This window comes from Muntiacus reevesi, chromosome 4 (genome assembly GCF_963930625.1).
Source record: "Muntiacus reevesi chromosome 4, mMunRee1.1, whole genome shotgun sequence".
Taxonomy (NCBI): Eukaryota; Metazoa; Chordata; class Mammalia; order Artiodactyla; family Cervidae; genus Muntiacus; species Muntiacus reevesi.
The window spans coordinates 155,324,045-155,341,886 of NC_089252.1; the positions used below are offsets into that span (position 1 = coordinate 155,324,045).

Sequence of the window (17,842 nt, forward strand, 5' to 3'; positions counted from 1 at the left end):
CATCTTTCTAGACCTTGATATCTGTGAATGATTCTTGTCGCTGTTGCTCAGTCATGTCCAAATCTTTGTGGCCCCATGGACTGCAGCACGCCAGGCTGCCCTGTCCTTCAACATCTAGAGCTTGCTCAAACTCAAGTCCATTGAGTCAGTGATGCCATCCAACCATCTCATCCTCTGTTGTCCCCTTCTCCTCTTGCCTTCAATCTTTCCAGGCATCCCGGTCTTTTCCAATGAGTTGACTTTTTGCATCAGGTGGCCAAAGTATTGGAGCTTCAGCTTCAGCATCAGTCCTTCTAATGAATATTCAGGGTTGATTTCTTTTACAATTGACTGGTTTGATCTCCTTTCTGTCCAAGTGACTCTCAAAGGTCATCCTCAACACCACAGTTCAAAAGCATCAGTTCTTCAGCGCTCAGTCTTCCTTATGGTCCAACTCTCACATCCATACATGACTACTGGATAAATCATAGCTTTGACTATCTGGAACTTTGTTGGCAAAGAAATGTCTCTGCTTTTTAACATGCTGACTAGGTTTGTCATAACTTTTCCTCCAAGGAGCAAGCATTTTTTTTAATTTCATGGCTGCAGTCACCCTCTGCAGTGATTTTTGGAGTCCCCCCCAAATGAAGTCTATTACTGTTTCAATTGTTTTCCCATCCCATTGCCATGAAGTGAATAATTCTATTAATATTAATTGTTATCCTTATGCTGATTTAAGAAGGTCAGGTAAAAACAAAGAAGAAACAAAATAAGCACAAACTTTGGAGGCTGCTTAAATTGCAGAAATCAGGTTTTTGGAATTGGGCAGCAAATAATTCTATGTTTATAGTATTTAGAAATAACATTTATCATATATTTTACAGACTGTGAACTAAAATAATATTTATAGTATATTTTAACAGATGTGAGTTTGTCTAGTTTTGAAATAATTTTTGTATTCTCACTTAAAAAGAAAATTAATATTTTTGTAATGAATCTGAACACAAATTCCAAAAAAATCAGAGTCAGGAAAGTACAGATTTCCTTACAGAAGAATTTTCTTAGCTATACAATATTTTAAGATACCACACACAAAATGAATTCAGAATATTCTGAGTACTCCATAGTTATGTCAATGTGGAGACCTGTATTTTAATTCTAGACTAAATATTAATATGACTTTTGTCAGGCTATTTTAACTTCCATATTACTCAGTTTCTCTAAATTCTAAGAAATTTTTCTCTGTACCACTCATGAGAGAAGAGGAACAGGATAATGTGCTTTTTTTTTTTTTTCAGGATAATGTTTTATTCTTTGAATCTTAAAGGGAGAAAAGTTAGGTCAGAGAAGTTATTGCCATGATGTTGGTAAAAACATAAATCTTGTACTACAGAATAATTGGTCTGGCTGATTTAAGGCCCAGTGTGTATTTTCCTAAATATTCAATGTGAAAGTGTTAGTCATTCAGTTGTATCCAACTCTGTGCAACCCCATGGCCTATAGCCTCTCAGCCTCTTCTGTCCATGAGTTCTCCAGGTAAGAATAGTGGAGTGGGTAGCCATCCCATTTTCCATGGGATCTTCCTGACCAACAGATCAAAATTGGGCCTCCCCTCCAGTTTACTGAGTTATCTTCTATGTGCCACTAAACAAGACAAATTTGGTCGTTGCCCTTGTGGGGCTTGTAATATTAATAACATAAATTTATTTAATAGATTTTTGTCTACTGACAAGTCATCTACTTGGACAAAAGAATAACTGCAATATGTTGGATACTATCATTTCTCACTAAAACAAAGCTAGGGATCACTATTGTCATTTTAAAACAAGGACACAGAGGTGTAGCTAGGTTGACTCGCCCAAGGACTTATAGCAATCAGTTCAGTTCAGTCGCTCAGTCGTGTATTATTCTTTGTGACCCCGTGGACTACAACACGCCAGGCTTCCCTGTCCATCACCAACCCCCGGAGCTTACTCAAACTCATGTCCATCAAGTCGGTGATGCCATCCAACCATCTCATCCTCTGTCATCTCCTTCTCCTCCTGCCTTCAATCTTTCCCAGCATCATGGTCTTTTCCAATAAGTCAGTTCTTCGGTGGCCAAAGTATTGGAACTTCATCTTCAGTATTAGTCCTCTCAATGAATATTCAGGACTGATTTCCCTTAGGATTGACTGGTTTGATCTCCTTGCAGTCCAAGGGACTCTCATTTAGCAATAGGAAGGCAGAACTGATCTTCTAACTTCCTTTTCTACCCCAGAACTACCGAAACTGTTCCACAGTTGGTGTGGTAGCTGCCCTGCTGATCAGGCTTAAGATTGAAGCTTAATTTAGGTAATCAAGAGCAAACTCTGACTCAGTTCTCATGGGCATTCAGTGGATTATCTGTCTTCCCTTACTCCTTGCAAATGGTAAAATTAACCATCTCTGAAGAAGTCAGCACCTATTTTCCTCATAGCCTTGCTGTCTGGCTTAAATAATAAATTATTATAAAATTATTTTTTAGGAAGAGTAAATACCAGGACTGTTTCAAAAACATTGCTTTTATTGATAGGTGTCTGGGATTTTTTTTTTGTTTGCCTCAAGAGGGTCTGGACCATATATCAAGCAGGATTTGTTTTGGCCAATTATAGTGCATTTGATCAGTTTCATTGTATTACTTTGAAATGCACCACTTATCCAAGCTTGATAAATAATTTTACGTTTCTCCTTAAAATATATTTGAAGTACTTAAGTGCTCTCTCTGTCCACAAACTTTTTTGAAGATGTTTGTACTTGTTGTTGTTGTTAATTAACCTCATTATAACAGAATTTGTGGCTCAGATGGTAAAGCATCTGTCTATAATGCGGGAGACCTGGGTTCAATCCCTGGGTTAGGAAGATCCCCTGGAGAAGGAAAAGGCAACCTACTCCAGTACTATTGCCTGGAAAATCTGATGGATGGAGGAGCCTGGTAGGCTACAGTCCATGGAGTCGCAAAGAGTCGGACACGACTGAGTGATTGAACTGAATTGAATAAAATCACAATAGCTTCTAACTTTTCTTTGACACCTATAGTAAACTATATATTAAACTCTTTTAGAAAGAAATTTATACCGGGTTATACTGTGGACTTATATATTCCCTAGTAAGCTCTAGCATGCTTGTCTATTTTTATGCTTACCTTTCTAGTCTATTGAGATTCATTCAATATCATATCCAATATCTAATGAGTTTTTTCTCTTAAGAGTATTCCCACTTTCTTATTTATTTAAAAATCCACACCATGTCTATTATTATATATCCTGTATTTTCTCAATAGTACTCACTCTTCAAATGATGGGCTGTTTTTTGTTCTCTTAAATGGCAACCCACTCCAGTACTCTTGCCTGGAGAATCCCATGGACAGAGGAGCCTGGTAGGCTACAGTCCACAGGGTCGCAAAGAGTCGGACACGACTGAGCGACCTCACTCACTTACTGAATATGCACATATATTATTTTTATTTTGTGAGATGTGTAACTCAGTTTCTGATGGTTCTGAAAATTAGTTGGAATCAAAGAATCATGTTTCCATTTTCTGAGGATCCAGGGGTTTAGAAAGTCTTACACATTAATGAATTAATGCTTCTATTTAATAAAACAAGATCTAAACAGGAAAATTTATCTTTTGCTAAAATTGTAATCACTATATATCTATCAATTTAATGAACATATTTATTTACTCTTTTACTTTGTCATTTCTCAAATATTTGATGGACACATATCCTGTGCTAGGCACTAGGCAATCTGTTGCCTATCAAGTATTGTTATAAAATTGAATCAACATTTTTACTGATATAGTTATATATAAGTATTCCTAATAAATAAACAAACTGGTTCAAATAAGAGTTTTCCTCTTTGCAAGAAATTGTAGAACACCCAAATCCATAGAAAAATGTAGTTATTGTAAATGATGAGATTGTCCCCTAGATCTTTTTCCTGTGCATAAATCAGAGGTGAATTCAATAGTCGTGAATAAAAAAATTCTTAGTGAAGTGAGATGTACTTTGTTTTAATGATGATTCAAAATATAACATTAAATGTACTAAATACATTTTATTTACTTTAATAATAATCTTTTTAAATTAAATATCCATTTTATAATTTAAAAACATTAAATTTGAACCTCATAACAAGGACTGTGAAGTAGGTGGCACAAGAATTATTATTCCCAAATTTTAAAGCAAGCTGAGATGTATTTATGGCTCTTGATTTAGTAAGGAGTAAACTTTAGGTTATCAGATCACCAAATAGAGCCAACAAGATTTGACTACTATAAATAGTTGCATATATAACGTTCTTTGAGGTTCAGAATCCAAAGGTAGGTTCGTTTATACCTTCAAATCCATGAAATATTAACTACAATATACAAAACCTTAACTCTATATCATGGAAAGATAGATTTATGACATGGAAATGGTAAAATAGAACACATGCATATACATACTATGGTCTTTAAGCATATGTCCATTCTCATATTTGAAGGAGTCATGTCTAATGTTCAAAGAGGTCATAATCCACTAAGAACACAAGTGGAGACGAGGAGTTGTTCAGGTTCTATTCTGTGATTAATGATGCTTCTTTGGCTTATTTAAAAGACCTCCCAGTCCTGCCCCTACCCATATAAACATTTGTATCTTTATCAGGATGAAGAGGTAATATACTCATTTGGCTTAATGATTTGAAGCTTCTACCAACCTTAGTCTTGGTCCGTGAAATTCTTAAGTCAACAAAGTTGTAAAGATGCCACAGAGGCTTGAAAACAAGACTCATCTCAGAAAAATCCCATAGCTTGTGTTCCTTGAACCATTCCCCATATATCTATCTATACCACTTCCTTAGGTAATCACATTTAAACTAGGCCCCTCACTCTTACGTCCACACCTATTCTTCCAGACAGCTCCATTCTCTCCAGAGCTCATGACAAATACTTTGATGCCATCTTGACTCCTGTGCTTCTCTTATATCTCACACATAAAGTCTACCAGCCTGTACTGTTACCTCTTCCTTCAAAATATATCTTGAATTTAACTACTTCTTCCTCCCTCCAGCTCCCCTGCTCTGGTCCGTCATTCATTGCCTACATGATGGCAATACCTTTAACTGAGCTCCTGGTTTCACTTAACACTCTCCTGAGTCTTTTCTTACAACGGTAACCAAATCTGCCTTTCTATAACTTAAGGATGTCCTGTGATTCCTCTGCTCAAAGCCCTTTAATGAAAATCTCACTCAAAGCAGATGACAATGGTTTATGGGAAACACTATGAACATGAACGGATTTTTTCATAACTTTGTCAGTTCTTTAAAAAAACAAAGACCACTCCTTCAATGAAAAATTTTTTACAACATTTGAATTCATAAATTTCTCCTTTTGTTGTTGTTCAGTCACTAAGTCATGTCAGACTCTTTGCAACCCCATAGACTGCAGCATGCCAGATTCTCCGTCCTCTCTGTCTCCTGGAGTTTGCTCAGATTCATGTCTACTGACTCTCCTATGTATATCAATTAATTATCTTTCTCCCACAGTTATAAGAAAAAAATGATCAACATCTGATTATAAGCAGTCTATTATCTATATGTAATCAGAATAATGTATATGTATGTACATTCCATATTAATATATTCCAGATTTATAATAGTCTGTTATGAGTCATTCTATATAGAGATATTTAAAGACAACTTGACATAAGATTAAAACTATAAGAACCCAGAATACTTTTTTATGAGAGAAAAGTGGTATAAATACATTGTTTGAAGAAATGTTTGATAAATGAAATGAGTGAAAATATTATATATGCAGTGTTCATCTTTTAATCAATGGTTTTGTAGCTTTCATTTTAGCCATATCAAATTACTGAAAACATGTATTCCAATCTTGTAACAGATGAACTTCAGTTTAACCCCTTTATTATGTACAGGTATACATTGGCAGCACCTTTGTACCTCTTGTGACAATTCTGAAGACTATGCATTTCTTAAACTTTGCTTCATATTTAGGAAGAATCTGTATAAGAGTATCTGGAAATACAATGTGCACAGACAAACCCAAGGCTTTACCAGAGGAAATGTGAGGGAGGACTCCAGTGTGGAAAAGGAATAAGGATGAAGGGTAGAATCCTTCAGAACATGAAAGTCAATAATCTTGCTCTTCATCCAATTTTGGATTTTCCTCTGCTTTTATTTTTTTTATTATATGTATTTGGAACTCACATTTTGTTTGTGGATTAGAATTCCTAAAGAGATTAACAATTTATTATGTCTCTTTCTTTCTGGTGTTTAATTACAGTTCCTAGTATATTTTAGATGCCAAATTATTAATAAAATGATGGATTACTTCCTCCTTGGTACTATTCTATTACAGGAATTATTTGTAGAAAATCTACCATATTTTCTCCAGTGTAACAGGACTTTAATAGGAACATAATCCAACATATATGTCATTTATAAGCTGAAATGATCATAGACCTTTGGAATTAGAGACAACTGTTTAAAGAATCAAAAAAGCAAGCATCTATAAGCTCTAGTAAGTGATGTATTATAAGGTTTTAAAAATACTGAGTATTAATTATAAATGCTCCAATATCATTAAGAAATAAAAGTGCAGACCTTTGGAATTAGGGACAACTGTTTAAAGAATCAAAAAAGTAAGCATCTATAAGCTCTAATAAGGGATGTTTTATAAGGTTATACAAATATTGAGTCTTAATTATAAATGCTCCAATATCATTAAGCAATAAAAGTGTTCCCACTTCATTTCCTAGATGCTCATAATCATAGAAGAGCTGAGTTTACCTGGGAAATGGTACGGAGGGTCACAGAGCAGCACCATTCCTTTCCCTTCTTTCACTCTGACCTCAGGACGTTCCTCGGGTGGGAAAGGATCAAGATCTGATTGTGAAAGCAAGAAGGAAAACATTCATTCTCTGGGCAATAGAAAAATTAATACCCATTAAAGTTTCTTTTTCAGCTACTAATTCAGTTTTAGATACAATATTTCTCTGTTGGTTTGGTGAAGCTTATCAAAAGCTTATTTCCAGCCTTTTCAGAAGCTGGAATGTGTACACATTACAGAAGAATACGGATATTGGCAGCATCTGTGTAACTGTTGTGGCAACCCAGAAGCCTGTGCATTTTCTAAACTTTGCTTCCGATTTAGGAAGAATCTGTATAAGAGTATCCGGAAATACAATGTGCACAGACAAACCCAGGGCTTTACCAGAGAAAGTCTGAGGGAAGACTCCAGTGGGGAGAAGGAGGAAGGATGAGGAGCAGAATCCGAGCTGAGGAACGTGAAGGTCAATAATCTTGACCTTCAAATTTTGGATTTTCCTCAGTTTTTATTTCCTTCACTCTGTCTGTGTATTTGGAACTCACATTTTGCTTGGTTTCTTTGATAGTCTACTATCTGATTCTTCATTTGTGTTACTGGTTCTCATTCTGTTTCAGCCTTGTCTCATCTCCAGTTCCTTATGTGTGATCAGCTGGTGTTCGGTCACTAAGTCACGTATGACTCTCTGCGACCCCACGGACTGTAGCGCACCAGGCTTCCCTGTCCTTCACTGTCTCCCAGAGTTTGCTCAAACTCATGTCCATTGAGTTGGTGATGGCATCTGACCTCATCCTCTGTAGCCCCCTTCTCCTCTTTCCCTTAATCTTTCTCAGCATCACTGTCCTTTCTAGTGAGTTGGCTCTTCACATCAGGTGGCCAAAGGATTGAAGCTTCAGCTTCAGGATCAGTCCTTCTAATGAATATTCAGGGTTCATTCCCTTTAGGGTTGACTGGTTTGATCTCCTTGCTGTCCAAGGGACACTCAAGAGTCTTCCCCAGCACCACAATTTGAAAACATCAATCCCTGGGCACTTAGCCTTCTTTATGGTCCAGCTCTTACATGACCACTAGAAAGACCATAGCTCTGACTAAATGGACCTTTGTCAGCAAAGTAATGTTTCTGCTTTTTAATACGCTATGATCAGTACTCAAATTATGAAATCTAGTTTTTAATTCTCTTAATATGTTTATGTCTCTGAAAAAGTATCATTCCCATAATTACCTTTTTGCAAAGAACCCTTCAAATCCACTTCCTGTCCTGATGCCTCCCTGGAATGCCATTCCTATTCTAAAACTTAGTTGGGGTCTATCTCACTGTGGATAACAACGTCTCCTCTAAATGTGAAGAGACCATTGAAATGCTTCCTTCTATCCTTGAAATTGGTCTTAATTGCTCCCATTCCATTTTAAAGAGAGCAAAATGTTTCTGCCCTTTGACTAGACTTTCCTTAAGAAAATATTCAAGGTCGTTTTCCTTCGGTGAATCTGTTGTATATTTCTTCAAGCATTGAGTTTATCATTGGCACTCTCACTGTCACCACCTGAATTTAATCTGACTGCACTTGCCGATTTTGTCTCACTCCCTTCTGGTAATCACCACCACTCTGGTCCTTTTAAATAAAATGTCACTTTCATCCTATAACTCATTTTGCAAAATATTTAAATGCTGACTTATAAAATCATGTATGGAGAACATCTAGTCGAACTCCTCTCCCAATACACATTTTTCTTTCATAATAACCTCTAACTTTTAGTTTAGCACAATCTTTCTCAAACTATTTTCATTATTATTGTCCCTAAAAGGAGAAATTTTATTTAATTTAAACTTAAATCTTAATATGTTTATGTCTCTGAAAAAGTATCATTCCCATAATTACCTTTTTGCAAAGAACCCTTCAAATCCACTTCCTGTCCTGATGCCTCCCTGGAATGCCATTCCTATTCTAAAACTTAGTTGGGGTCTATCTCACTGTGGATAACAATGTCTCCTCTAAATGTGAAGAGACCATTTAATTCATTCCTAACAAGAAAAATTAAATACTAAGGAATAAGACCATTATGTTGTAATATATAACATGGTTCCCTCCCTCCAAGAACAGATTTTCACTACCTTGGGAACAATATCGTCCCCAGTGAGAATCCAAAGCTCAGCACTTCCATTGAGATTAATTTTTAGAAACTTATTCAAGATCTTTCTGAACATGACCTTAGTTTATTTTTCAGTGTTATCTTTCACTACTTTAAGTGCATTCATAATACTCCTCCTAACACTTTGCTCTCTTGGAATTGTTTTTCTTCTCCACACAATTAAGGCCCAGTAATCTTGTAAAACCCACCTCAACTGTAAGTCTTTCTCACTTTTCTTTCTCCTCGATTTCTCTTTTTTTGCTTAATTCTTCTGATGATGTCTAAATTTTTCTTCACCTAAATGCACATACCCATTTTAAAGCCACAATTACTTACATCCAAAACTCAGGGTTGCCTCAGTGCTTCTGACCATCCCATAGTTATTTGACGCTAAACAGTAATATATTCCAGCATCTTTCTGTTTGTCCGGATTGTTGATAACAAGGTTTCCTCCTACCATACTGTACCGATCACTTGTCAGATCGATATCCCCATTATTCATTCTCCATCTATGAAAAAATAAGTAAACGCCATATCAAAGGTCAAGAGGACTGAAATCAGTATACTGGGATAATACTGTTCTAAAATAATATGAGTACAGCTCCATATGAGAGATAATTAAGCAGTTGACTCAGAGTGGTATTTCTTCATATTCTATAATTCCATGTCTCTGGGCTCATGATTTATAATTTAGTTCAGGCACAGAAAGGTAAATGTTCAAGTATATGAAATATTTCCTTTTTTAGCATGAGGCATTCCAAAGGACAAATATTTCATTGAATTTTTCTACATAAACTGGTTTCTTAGCAGATATACACGGATCATAAATGATAACCATTTATGCAGTAGATTCATGAATAAATAAATGTTATATAAATATTTAAAATATTACTATAGTAGAAATAAAATATATCAATATAAGATATCAAAGTATAAGATATAAGCTATCAAAATATAAGATATCAATATCAAAGTCATTTTTGAATAAAATTTCATTTTTAATAAAACAAACCAATAGAAATCAAGGTTTCACTCAGTTAATGCCATATTCTGACCACTAGAGGTCGATCACACCATTTGAAAATGGCTAAAGTCAACTGGGTCTTGCTCCAGGCCACAGATACATTATTGCAGGTAGATTGATGGTGATGGTGAATAAACTAACTAGAAACAGGAATCGAGAATCTAACTAGAATCAGGAAACTTTCATGGTGAGATGATGAGAGGATTGCATATATAAAATAGTTTTCGATTAAGCTGACCACCTGCATAATTTTATAATCATTCTCTATTAGGGTTAAGGTTTCATGTCTTCTGCAGTGTTCTAAGACGAGAGCTATGTCAACCAGTGGGCTGTGGCCCCATCATTCATGTCCTGGCTGCAGAATTCTGATTAGGGTGAGCATCTTGCCAGAAAGGCCTAATAATTTTATAATATTTTTAATAAATCAAGTTACTAGAACATTTTTAGTTTTAATTTTTACAGTTTGGGAAGTAATTTAAAAGCAAACACAGAAAACCATACTTTGCTTTTCAAAACCTACCAAATATCAGCCCTATGAATAAATCATCCCCTTCATTCTAGCTGATGGCAAAATTGTCCCTGCTTGAACCATCCAATGTCAAGTAACTTAGCATTTGCCAAGGCAGTGGTTTCCCTTGTGAGGCACTAGTTATATCAAAATATAAGATATCAATATAAATTTCTCCCCGTTATGTTCACTCCAAGTTTTTATTTCTTGTTTTAACTTCTTCCCAGTAGGTCTGATTCTGCTCTTGATGTCATTTAATGATAAATTTTGCTGTGATTAGGTAACTTCACTCATCTATTTAATTTTTCGGAATATTCACCGTCGTTATAATCCCTTTCACACAGCTTTAAATACAAGCTTTATTAGAGTTCTTGTTATTGTGGGAGACAGGGCAAGATAGTGAAAGTCTCAAGACTGATAAGTAAAAAGTTCCCTGTTTTATCTTTCATGATGTTGTGATGAATAACAAATTATCACAGAACATACCATAAATATAAAAGTACTATGTGAATGACAAATTGCATGATTACCAAGGTTAGTATGGTTTTCTTTGAATATTAAGTAAATTTTGATCATGGCAAGTGTTCTTTTGTCAGACAAGCTACAGCATGAGCTGAATAAATTTTTCTTACTTTGCTGTCAAATGCAGACCATCTTCACAACAATTAAAACATCTGCTTCTTCCCATCAGTTTTCTACATTACTGTATAGATAATAATGGCATACTTGCCCTGGGGACTTAAATGCATATGCAGTCTGTGGGAGGAAGGTGATGATACATTTGCCAAGCAAAGTTTTGCTTCTTATTGTTATTTTTTAAATTGTGGTAAGAAAACTAAATGGGACTGGAGGGAGGCAGATGGAAGGGGGTGTTAATATGTACACAATTTTAGTGATGTAAAGCTTGGCTTCTTACAGTCTCTATGGTGGCAGCAGGGCAGCAAAGAGAAGCACACGTTCTTAGACACTATCTGAGAACAACCTCTTTCTGTTCTTTTATTCTCCACGGGAGCCTGGAGGCTGATTTGCTTAGGTTCCACGTGTACGAACGTCAAGGAAAGAGAATCACAGAATAACCATCACTGAAATAGCTTTTGAAATACTATCAACCTGTCTAGATAGATGAATACTGAACAAAAATTATATGTTTCCTTGAAAGTCATGAAACCTGTGTTTCAGTCTTAGATCTGTGATTTACTAGTTCTGGAGCAAGTCAATTTACTTATATAGGACACAGCTTCCTTTCCTGTAAAATTCTGTACTTGATGTAAAATTCTGTGCTTCTCTAGAGCCTGTCATTAGTTATACTGTGCCAAGTCCAAGGTTATGTATGTAAACTCCCATCATGAACGACTTAAGGGTAGAAATAAATCTAGCCCATCAAATATTTTCAGAACAAATATGCTATTTATATAATTTATAGCATATCCTCTTATATTGCACTCCAAGATGGTGATTTTGCATATAAATTTATATTTTATTTTAAGAAAAATTTTGCAATTATAGTTAGAGGCAAGAAGAAATGAGTTCAAGTATAATGAAAGGAAAGGAATGGGTATTCTTCATAATAACTTTTTAATAGCAATGAAAAGTTGTTTTTCTATCCATGAAAAGAAAAATCTACTACTAAAATCAACTTTGTTGAATGACAACCTTCAATTAAGTCTGGTGATATGAACACATGAGAGCCCCAATTTCCCTGTCAATCACTTCCTTTGTCTTCATGGAACCAAAATCCATTGGCATTTGGTTAATTTTAAAATCTTATTCTTTATGTCAGACTAGGAACTGTTAGTATATTTTTCTGTACACTCTGAAGCAAGAAAACTGACTGCTACTTTTTATAAATTTATTTTTGATGGTGTTAATATGTACTCCAGAAAAAACATGAAGAGATATATAGATAGTCTGATAGGTAGAGTCGTTTAAGGAATTTGTTTTGTTGTCTGGAATATAGATTTGAGACTACTGAAATGGTGTTTTCTAGAATTATCTATGTAATATGCTCTTTAAATGTGATTAATATAGACTATTATCTGTCATCTGTATATATCAGTTATCTAGGCCAATATATGGAGAAGGAAATGGCAACCCACTCTTGCCTAGAGAATCCTGTGGACAGAGGAGCCTGGTGGGCTGCTATCCATGAGGTAGCACAGAGTTGGACATGACTGAAGTGACTTAGCATGCAGGCATACATCGGAGAAGGAAATGGCAACCCACTCCAGTGTTCTTGCCTGGAGAATCCCAGGGACAGAGGAGCCTGGTGGGCTGCCGTCTATGGGGTCACACAGAGTCGGACACGACTGAAATGACTTAGCAGCAGCAGGCCAATAAATACAAGAACAGTTTATCCTCAAGTGCATATATTTAAATTCTGCATATTTTTCATGTAACCATTGTCTTACTTAATAGTATGATCTCCATTAGCCAATTTTTAAGCGGTAATGTGAAATGGTACTGGCATTCTCTGTGCAGGAAAATAGGAAGTGAATTATATGCATATGTTTAAGAAAACTATTTCAGTATTAAACAACTTTTTGAAAATTAGCTGTATGACAATACTTTTGATGATGACCCAAGATTTCGTAGAAAGCTTTGGGTCATAGCTTTCTCTATAGGTACAGGATCACAGATGCTGATCTGCAATCTTAGTCCAACACTTCACTCTGAAAAGAGCAATGAGGTCTGTTACTTGTAAACTGGGAAAGGGCTGGCGCGTGCCCTGCAGTTTAGCGAGACTTTTCCTTCCGGTGACTCCTCGGGATAAATGGTATTGATGGGTTGTTCTTCAAAAATTGGTCCAAATCCTTTGTCTTCCTCAGAAACTATAAGAAAAATAAAATTATTTTATATTCCTTTATTTTAGAAACCAAAGAAAAAATGAGTGCATTTAAAAAGGTTTTTTTTGAAAGAAAGGTCAGAAACATGGAATCTCCAGTGTCATTTGAACCAAAGATGCTTGCCTCTATAATCCTGAGGAAAACGTTTAGGTTGATTCGAAATCCTTTTCTACTTAATATCTCTCATCATTCTCTGAAAAGCACTCTGTGTTGCCATGCTTAACTAATTAGGGCTTCTCAAACAAGTCATGCTTTCATGCCTCTGAGCTTTTTCTCTTTCTGGAACCACCGTCTCATTTCTCTCCTCCCATCAAAATTTGTACAAGCCTTAATGACAGTCATAAAGTTAGCTCCTTCAGGAAGCCAACTCTCAAACCCCTCCGAGTTTTAGTAGGTCCACATTCTTATAACTCCCTAGCAGGCTTATGGTACTTAACACAGCTGCTGTGATTCCTGATGCAATTTTCTGTTTTACTAGATTGCAGATGCCTGGGGAAAGGTTTACTAGATTGCAGATGCCATAATTTCTATACCGCACTCTCCTCCACAGCTGTCTAGCAGTGTGGAACATAATAATTGTTTAACAATTTTTGAACAATAGAATGAATATATTTGTAGAAGTTCTGAGGAAATGGGTCCTTTTCTTGGGTCAGTTCTTGTTTTGTTTTTGTCTTTAAACATGTGACCAGCACTGGTAGCATCTAGAACAATCCGTAAATTACTGAACAATCCATGAGTTATCAGTAAATGGATATGGGATCTGGCCAGCTGGTTTAAAATCTACCACAAAAATACCAGTGTTGAAGCAGTTGTTCCTGACAGTGTATCCTCTCTGGAGAGGAGGTGTGACACCTCACAGCAGGATGAGGAAGAGAATCATTCACATGTCATCAGTTTGGAAGCTTTTTTATAGAGCCCAGCGAAGAGCCAGATGCTCCAGATGACTTCATACTTGTATATATACATATATATATGGCTAGAAAGGAGGAATATTCTTACATGGGCTCATTGTAGGTCTCTGCTTAATCAAAAGCTGTGGTTCACTCTTCCAATTTATTTTTTTAAGAGCAAGTATAAGGCAAATGTCATACTGAAAAATTGGCTGTTCTAACATTAAACTTGAGGATAAGAGCTTTCTTCCAGTTTCTTTTAACAAGCAGTTTAATTACATCATTTAAATCTTGCCTTAGTGAAGTTTATTAGTACTTTTGGAAAAATTATTTAATATCTCCAAGCCTTGATATCACCCCTTATAAGATGGAGATAATATTAAAACCTACCTCATTTGACTATTGTGAGAAATTACATTGAGACAACCCACATTCTCATGAATTTGCCAATCTTTTCAAAATTTAATTTACATGTCTTAACATATATCAATGTTTAGACTAATTCCAAAAGTTTCAGAAGCCAAATTTTATTCATTCTTCTAATTCTGGTGCCACAAGCGTCATGTCGATACACATTTATGTGTACACAGATGATTAATAAAAATCCTCAGCTAGCTTCTCCCAGTATGAAGAGTATTAATTTTCCTAGTATTAATTTTTCTACACTGACCTGAAGTATTTCAAAGGGAGAATCCTCAGTTTTAGTTGGAATTTGCTGAAAATGCCATTCAAGAATTCATGGATCTCAGTTACATTAAATAGCATCATCCTATTTCAGATCACAGATAAATCACAGGATCAGAACTGGAGGAACTAGAGGAAATGGGATTTAGCTCAACATTGGTTTCCTAGCTGTTGTTTTATGCAAGTCATTCATTCTATATGGTATTTACCCTAAAAAAAAAAAAAAAAAAAGGAACTGGGGCATGTGCCCTAAGAACTCCATAGGCCTATAGCAACCATAAGTAAGATGATGAATGCAAGGTGTTCACAGAAGTCACTTGCTAATGATTTTTGAAGTCCTGCTCTAAGCTGTTTATTTCCATATACTTGAGGCTAAAAACTAGAAATACTATAATATTTTCTGCTTTGCTTCAAATAATTACCTGATGATGTCCAATGTTTTCTGGCCTTTAGGAAGTAATAGCCTGACAGGGAAAAATGTAATGAATCTCAAATCCTTGATAACAAGACCTTCATTTGTATGTAGGTTCTAGATTTTTTGACCTCACAAAGAAATAACCTTGGAATCATCTATGATAAAAAGGGCTTCCTGGGTAGCTCAGCTGGTAAAGAATCCGCCTGCAATGCAGGAGACCCCAGTTCGATTCCTGGGTTGGGAAGTTCCCCTGCAGAGGGCTACCCACTCCAGTGTTCTTGGGCTTCCCTGGTGGCTCAGATAGTAAAGAATCCACCCACAATGCGGGAGACCTGGGTTTGATCCCTGGGTTGGGAGGATCTCCTGGAGCAGGGGATGGCAACCCACCCCACTATTCTTGCCTGGAGAGTCCCCATGGACTGAGGAGCCTGGTGGGCTACAGTCCATGGAGTTGCAAAGAGTTTGACATGACTGAGCGACTAAGCCCATATCTATGACATAAGTCATGTGATATTTCTTCTCCCACTTGGACAATCTCATGAATTCTTCTTTGAATCTCTCTCAATTGCCCAGCTTTCCTAACTGGAGCAATTTAGTAACCCTGCTGCTTTGGAGCTTCTGCTGTTTCTTCCCAATTCACACAAAAATGCTTAAAAAGATGAGCAATGAAGTTCAATTTTATTAACATATTTTGATTCTCTTCTTGAAGGTAAGATGAATACTATTCTCACTTTAACTCTTGATGAATAATGAATAGGGTGACAATTTTAAGCAATTTTTAAAAATTTAAACATACTAATTATTCAGAATATTAAAATAAATACATCTTAGGGGAGTTTAAGCTCATGAATATCTTCTAAATGCATTGTATTTATATACAAGCTTGATGATTATGGTATTACTATCATTATCAACAGAGAAGATCATCAAATTTAAAGAGGAATGAATGTTTGGTGCAATTATAAAACTTAAACAGAAGTTCATTTATCTACACTGGATTAGATCTTGAGTTTCCACTTGTTACATTAGAGGTAACATAAGAATTTTAAATGGTCTTCTGTGAGGTTACAGTTTAATGAACTAGAGGTTTTGGTTGTCCTTAATTCAGTCAATAACTTCATTCAGACGTTGCATATGGTGAAGAATTTTGAGACATAATTTCAAAAGCATGATTCATAAAAGAAAAAAAAATGGTAAGCTGGACTTTATTCAAGTTTAAAAGTTCTGTTCTGTGAAAGACACTGTTAATAAGATTTTATGTCTTCAAGATTAGAGATTTTCCTTAGGTCCATTTCAACATATATTGGAGAATTTTGGAATAAGTAGCAAATTGGAAATACTTTACACTAACTAAATATGTACTTAACTTAATAAGTGTGATCACATACAATTTTACAAAATTTGAACTCATCTCAATAGGTGCACAGTTGCATTAACTAAAGATTCTTTAACAGTATTGTATTTCCAATATAGAAATAGCTAATCTTGGCCTGTCTAGCACCTGCTTCTAGAGTCCTCTGGTAGTGTCATTATCTCCTGTATTGCAGGTCAATTCTTCACCATCTAAGCCGCCAGGGAAGCCTTATAGGGATTATAACAATCCTGAATTCTCAATTTAGTTAATAATTTATTGATTTTCTTAAAATAACTAGTTTTACCACTTTGAAATAGTTGAGTTTTGTTCATTCCTAATTGCCTTGATTATTTCAAATATTGTATGGTGCCTTGAAACACAAACACAGCTGCACATAAACATACATCTGTGTGGAGGTAGAGGTTAGTTGCACACCTGCATATCTTCATAAAATGCATGGTTTTAAATGTTTCTTTTGATAGCATATCTTTTGATTTCAAGATATGTAATTTTGAGATAAAAATTCATCAGCTTTTAGAAAACTGAACATATGTTCCTTCATCATGATCATAAGGCATATTTTTTTTCTGGAAAAGATATCAACAATGGCAATTTCCATTGAAAATAATGAAATGCTACATGTTAATAATGATCAGACTATATCTATTGATCAGCAAACCCTCTACTGATTGAAGTAAAGATAAAACACTTTGAGGGTGAGTTGGGTTGAAGTTTATAGGCCAAACTGAATATTATCAGTGCCTCATGCTATTTTATTCTCAACAAATGCTTTTCCAAAATCATATGCAGATATTTCCAAGTGCTCCATTTCCATTTGCCCTTTGCAGAAAGAGACAATGAACCCTTTAAGTGATAAAATATGAAACTAATTTCCAATAAAACATTGAATTTTTCCATTTTGACAAAATATTATATTTAAGATATTTCCTTTTACCCATTTTAAGAACAAAAGGAGAATCTGACACTTTTGATATCACATTTGTTTCTAGTTAATATTATTTTATAAATGTTATAAAATGTTAGCATATATTATAAATTTTATAAATATTTCTGGCTTTTCTAATATTTTCAAGCCTGAATAAAACAATATATTTTATTAGGTGGTTTACCAATTACAATATGCATTTTATTTTGAGGACATATTTGGGC

The 17,842-nt window shown here is 35.3% G+C and overlaps 1 protein-coding gene across 1 annotated transcript in view; it reads right to left on the reverse strand.

Moving 5' to 3' along the window:
- CNTN1 (contactin 1) overlaps positions 1-17,842 on the reverse strand; it is a 401,067-nt gene that overhangs the window by 145,748 nt on the left and 237,477 nt on the right. Inside the window, exons 4-6 of the mRNA XM_065932171.1 lie at positions 13,182-13,314; positions 9,291-9,463; positions 6,791-6,886 (exon numbers count right to left, since the gene is read on the reverse strand). Of these exons, the coding sequence (XP_065788243.1) occupies positions 6,791-6,886; positions 9,291-9,463; positions 13,182-13,314 (402 nt within the window). The remainder of the gene's footprint in view (positions 1-6,790; positions 6,887-9,290; positions 9,464-13,181; positions 13,315-17,842) is intronic.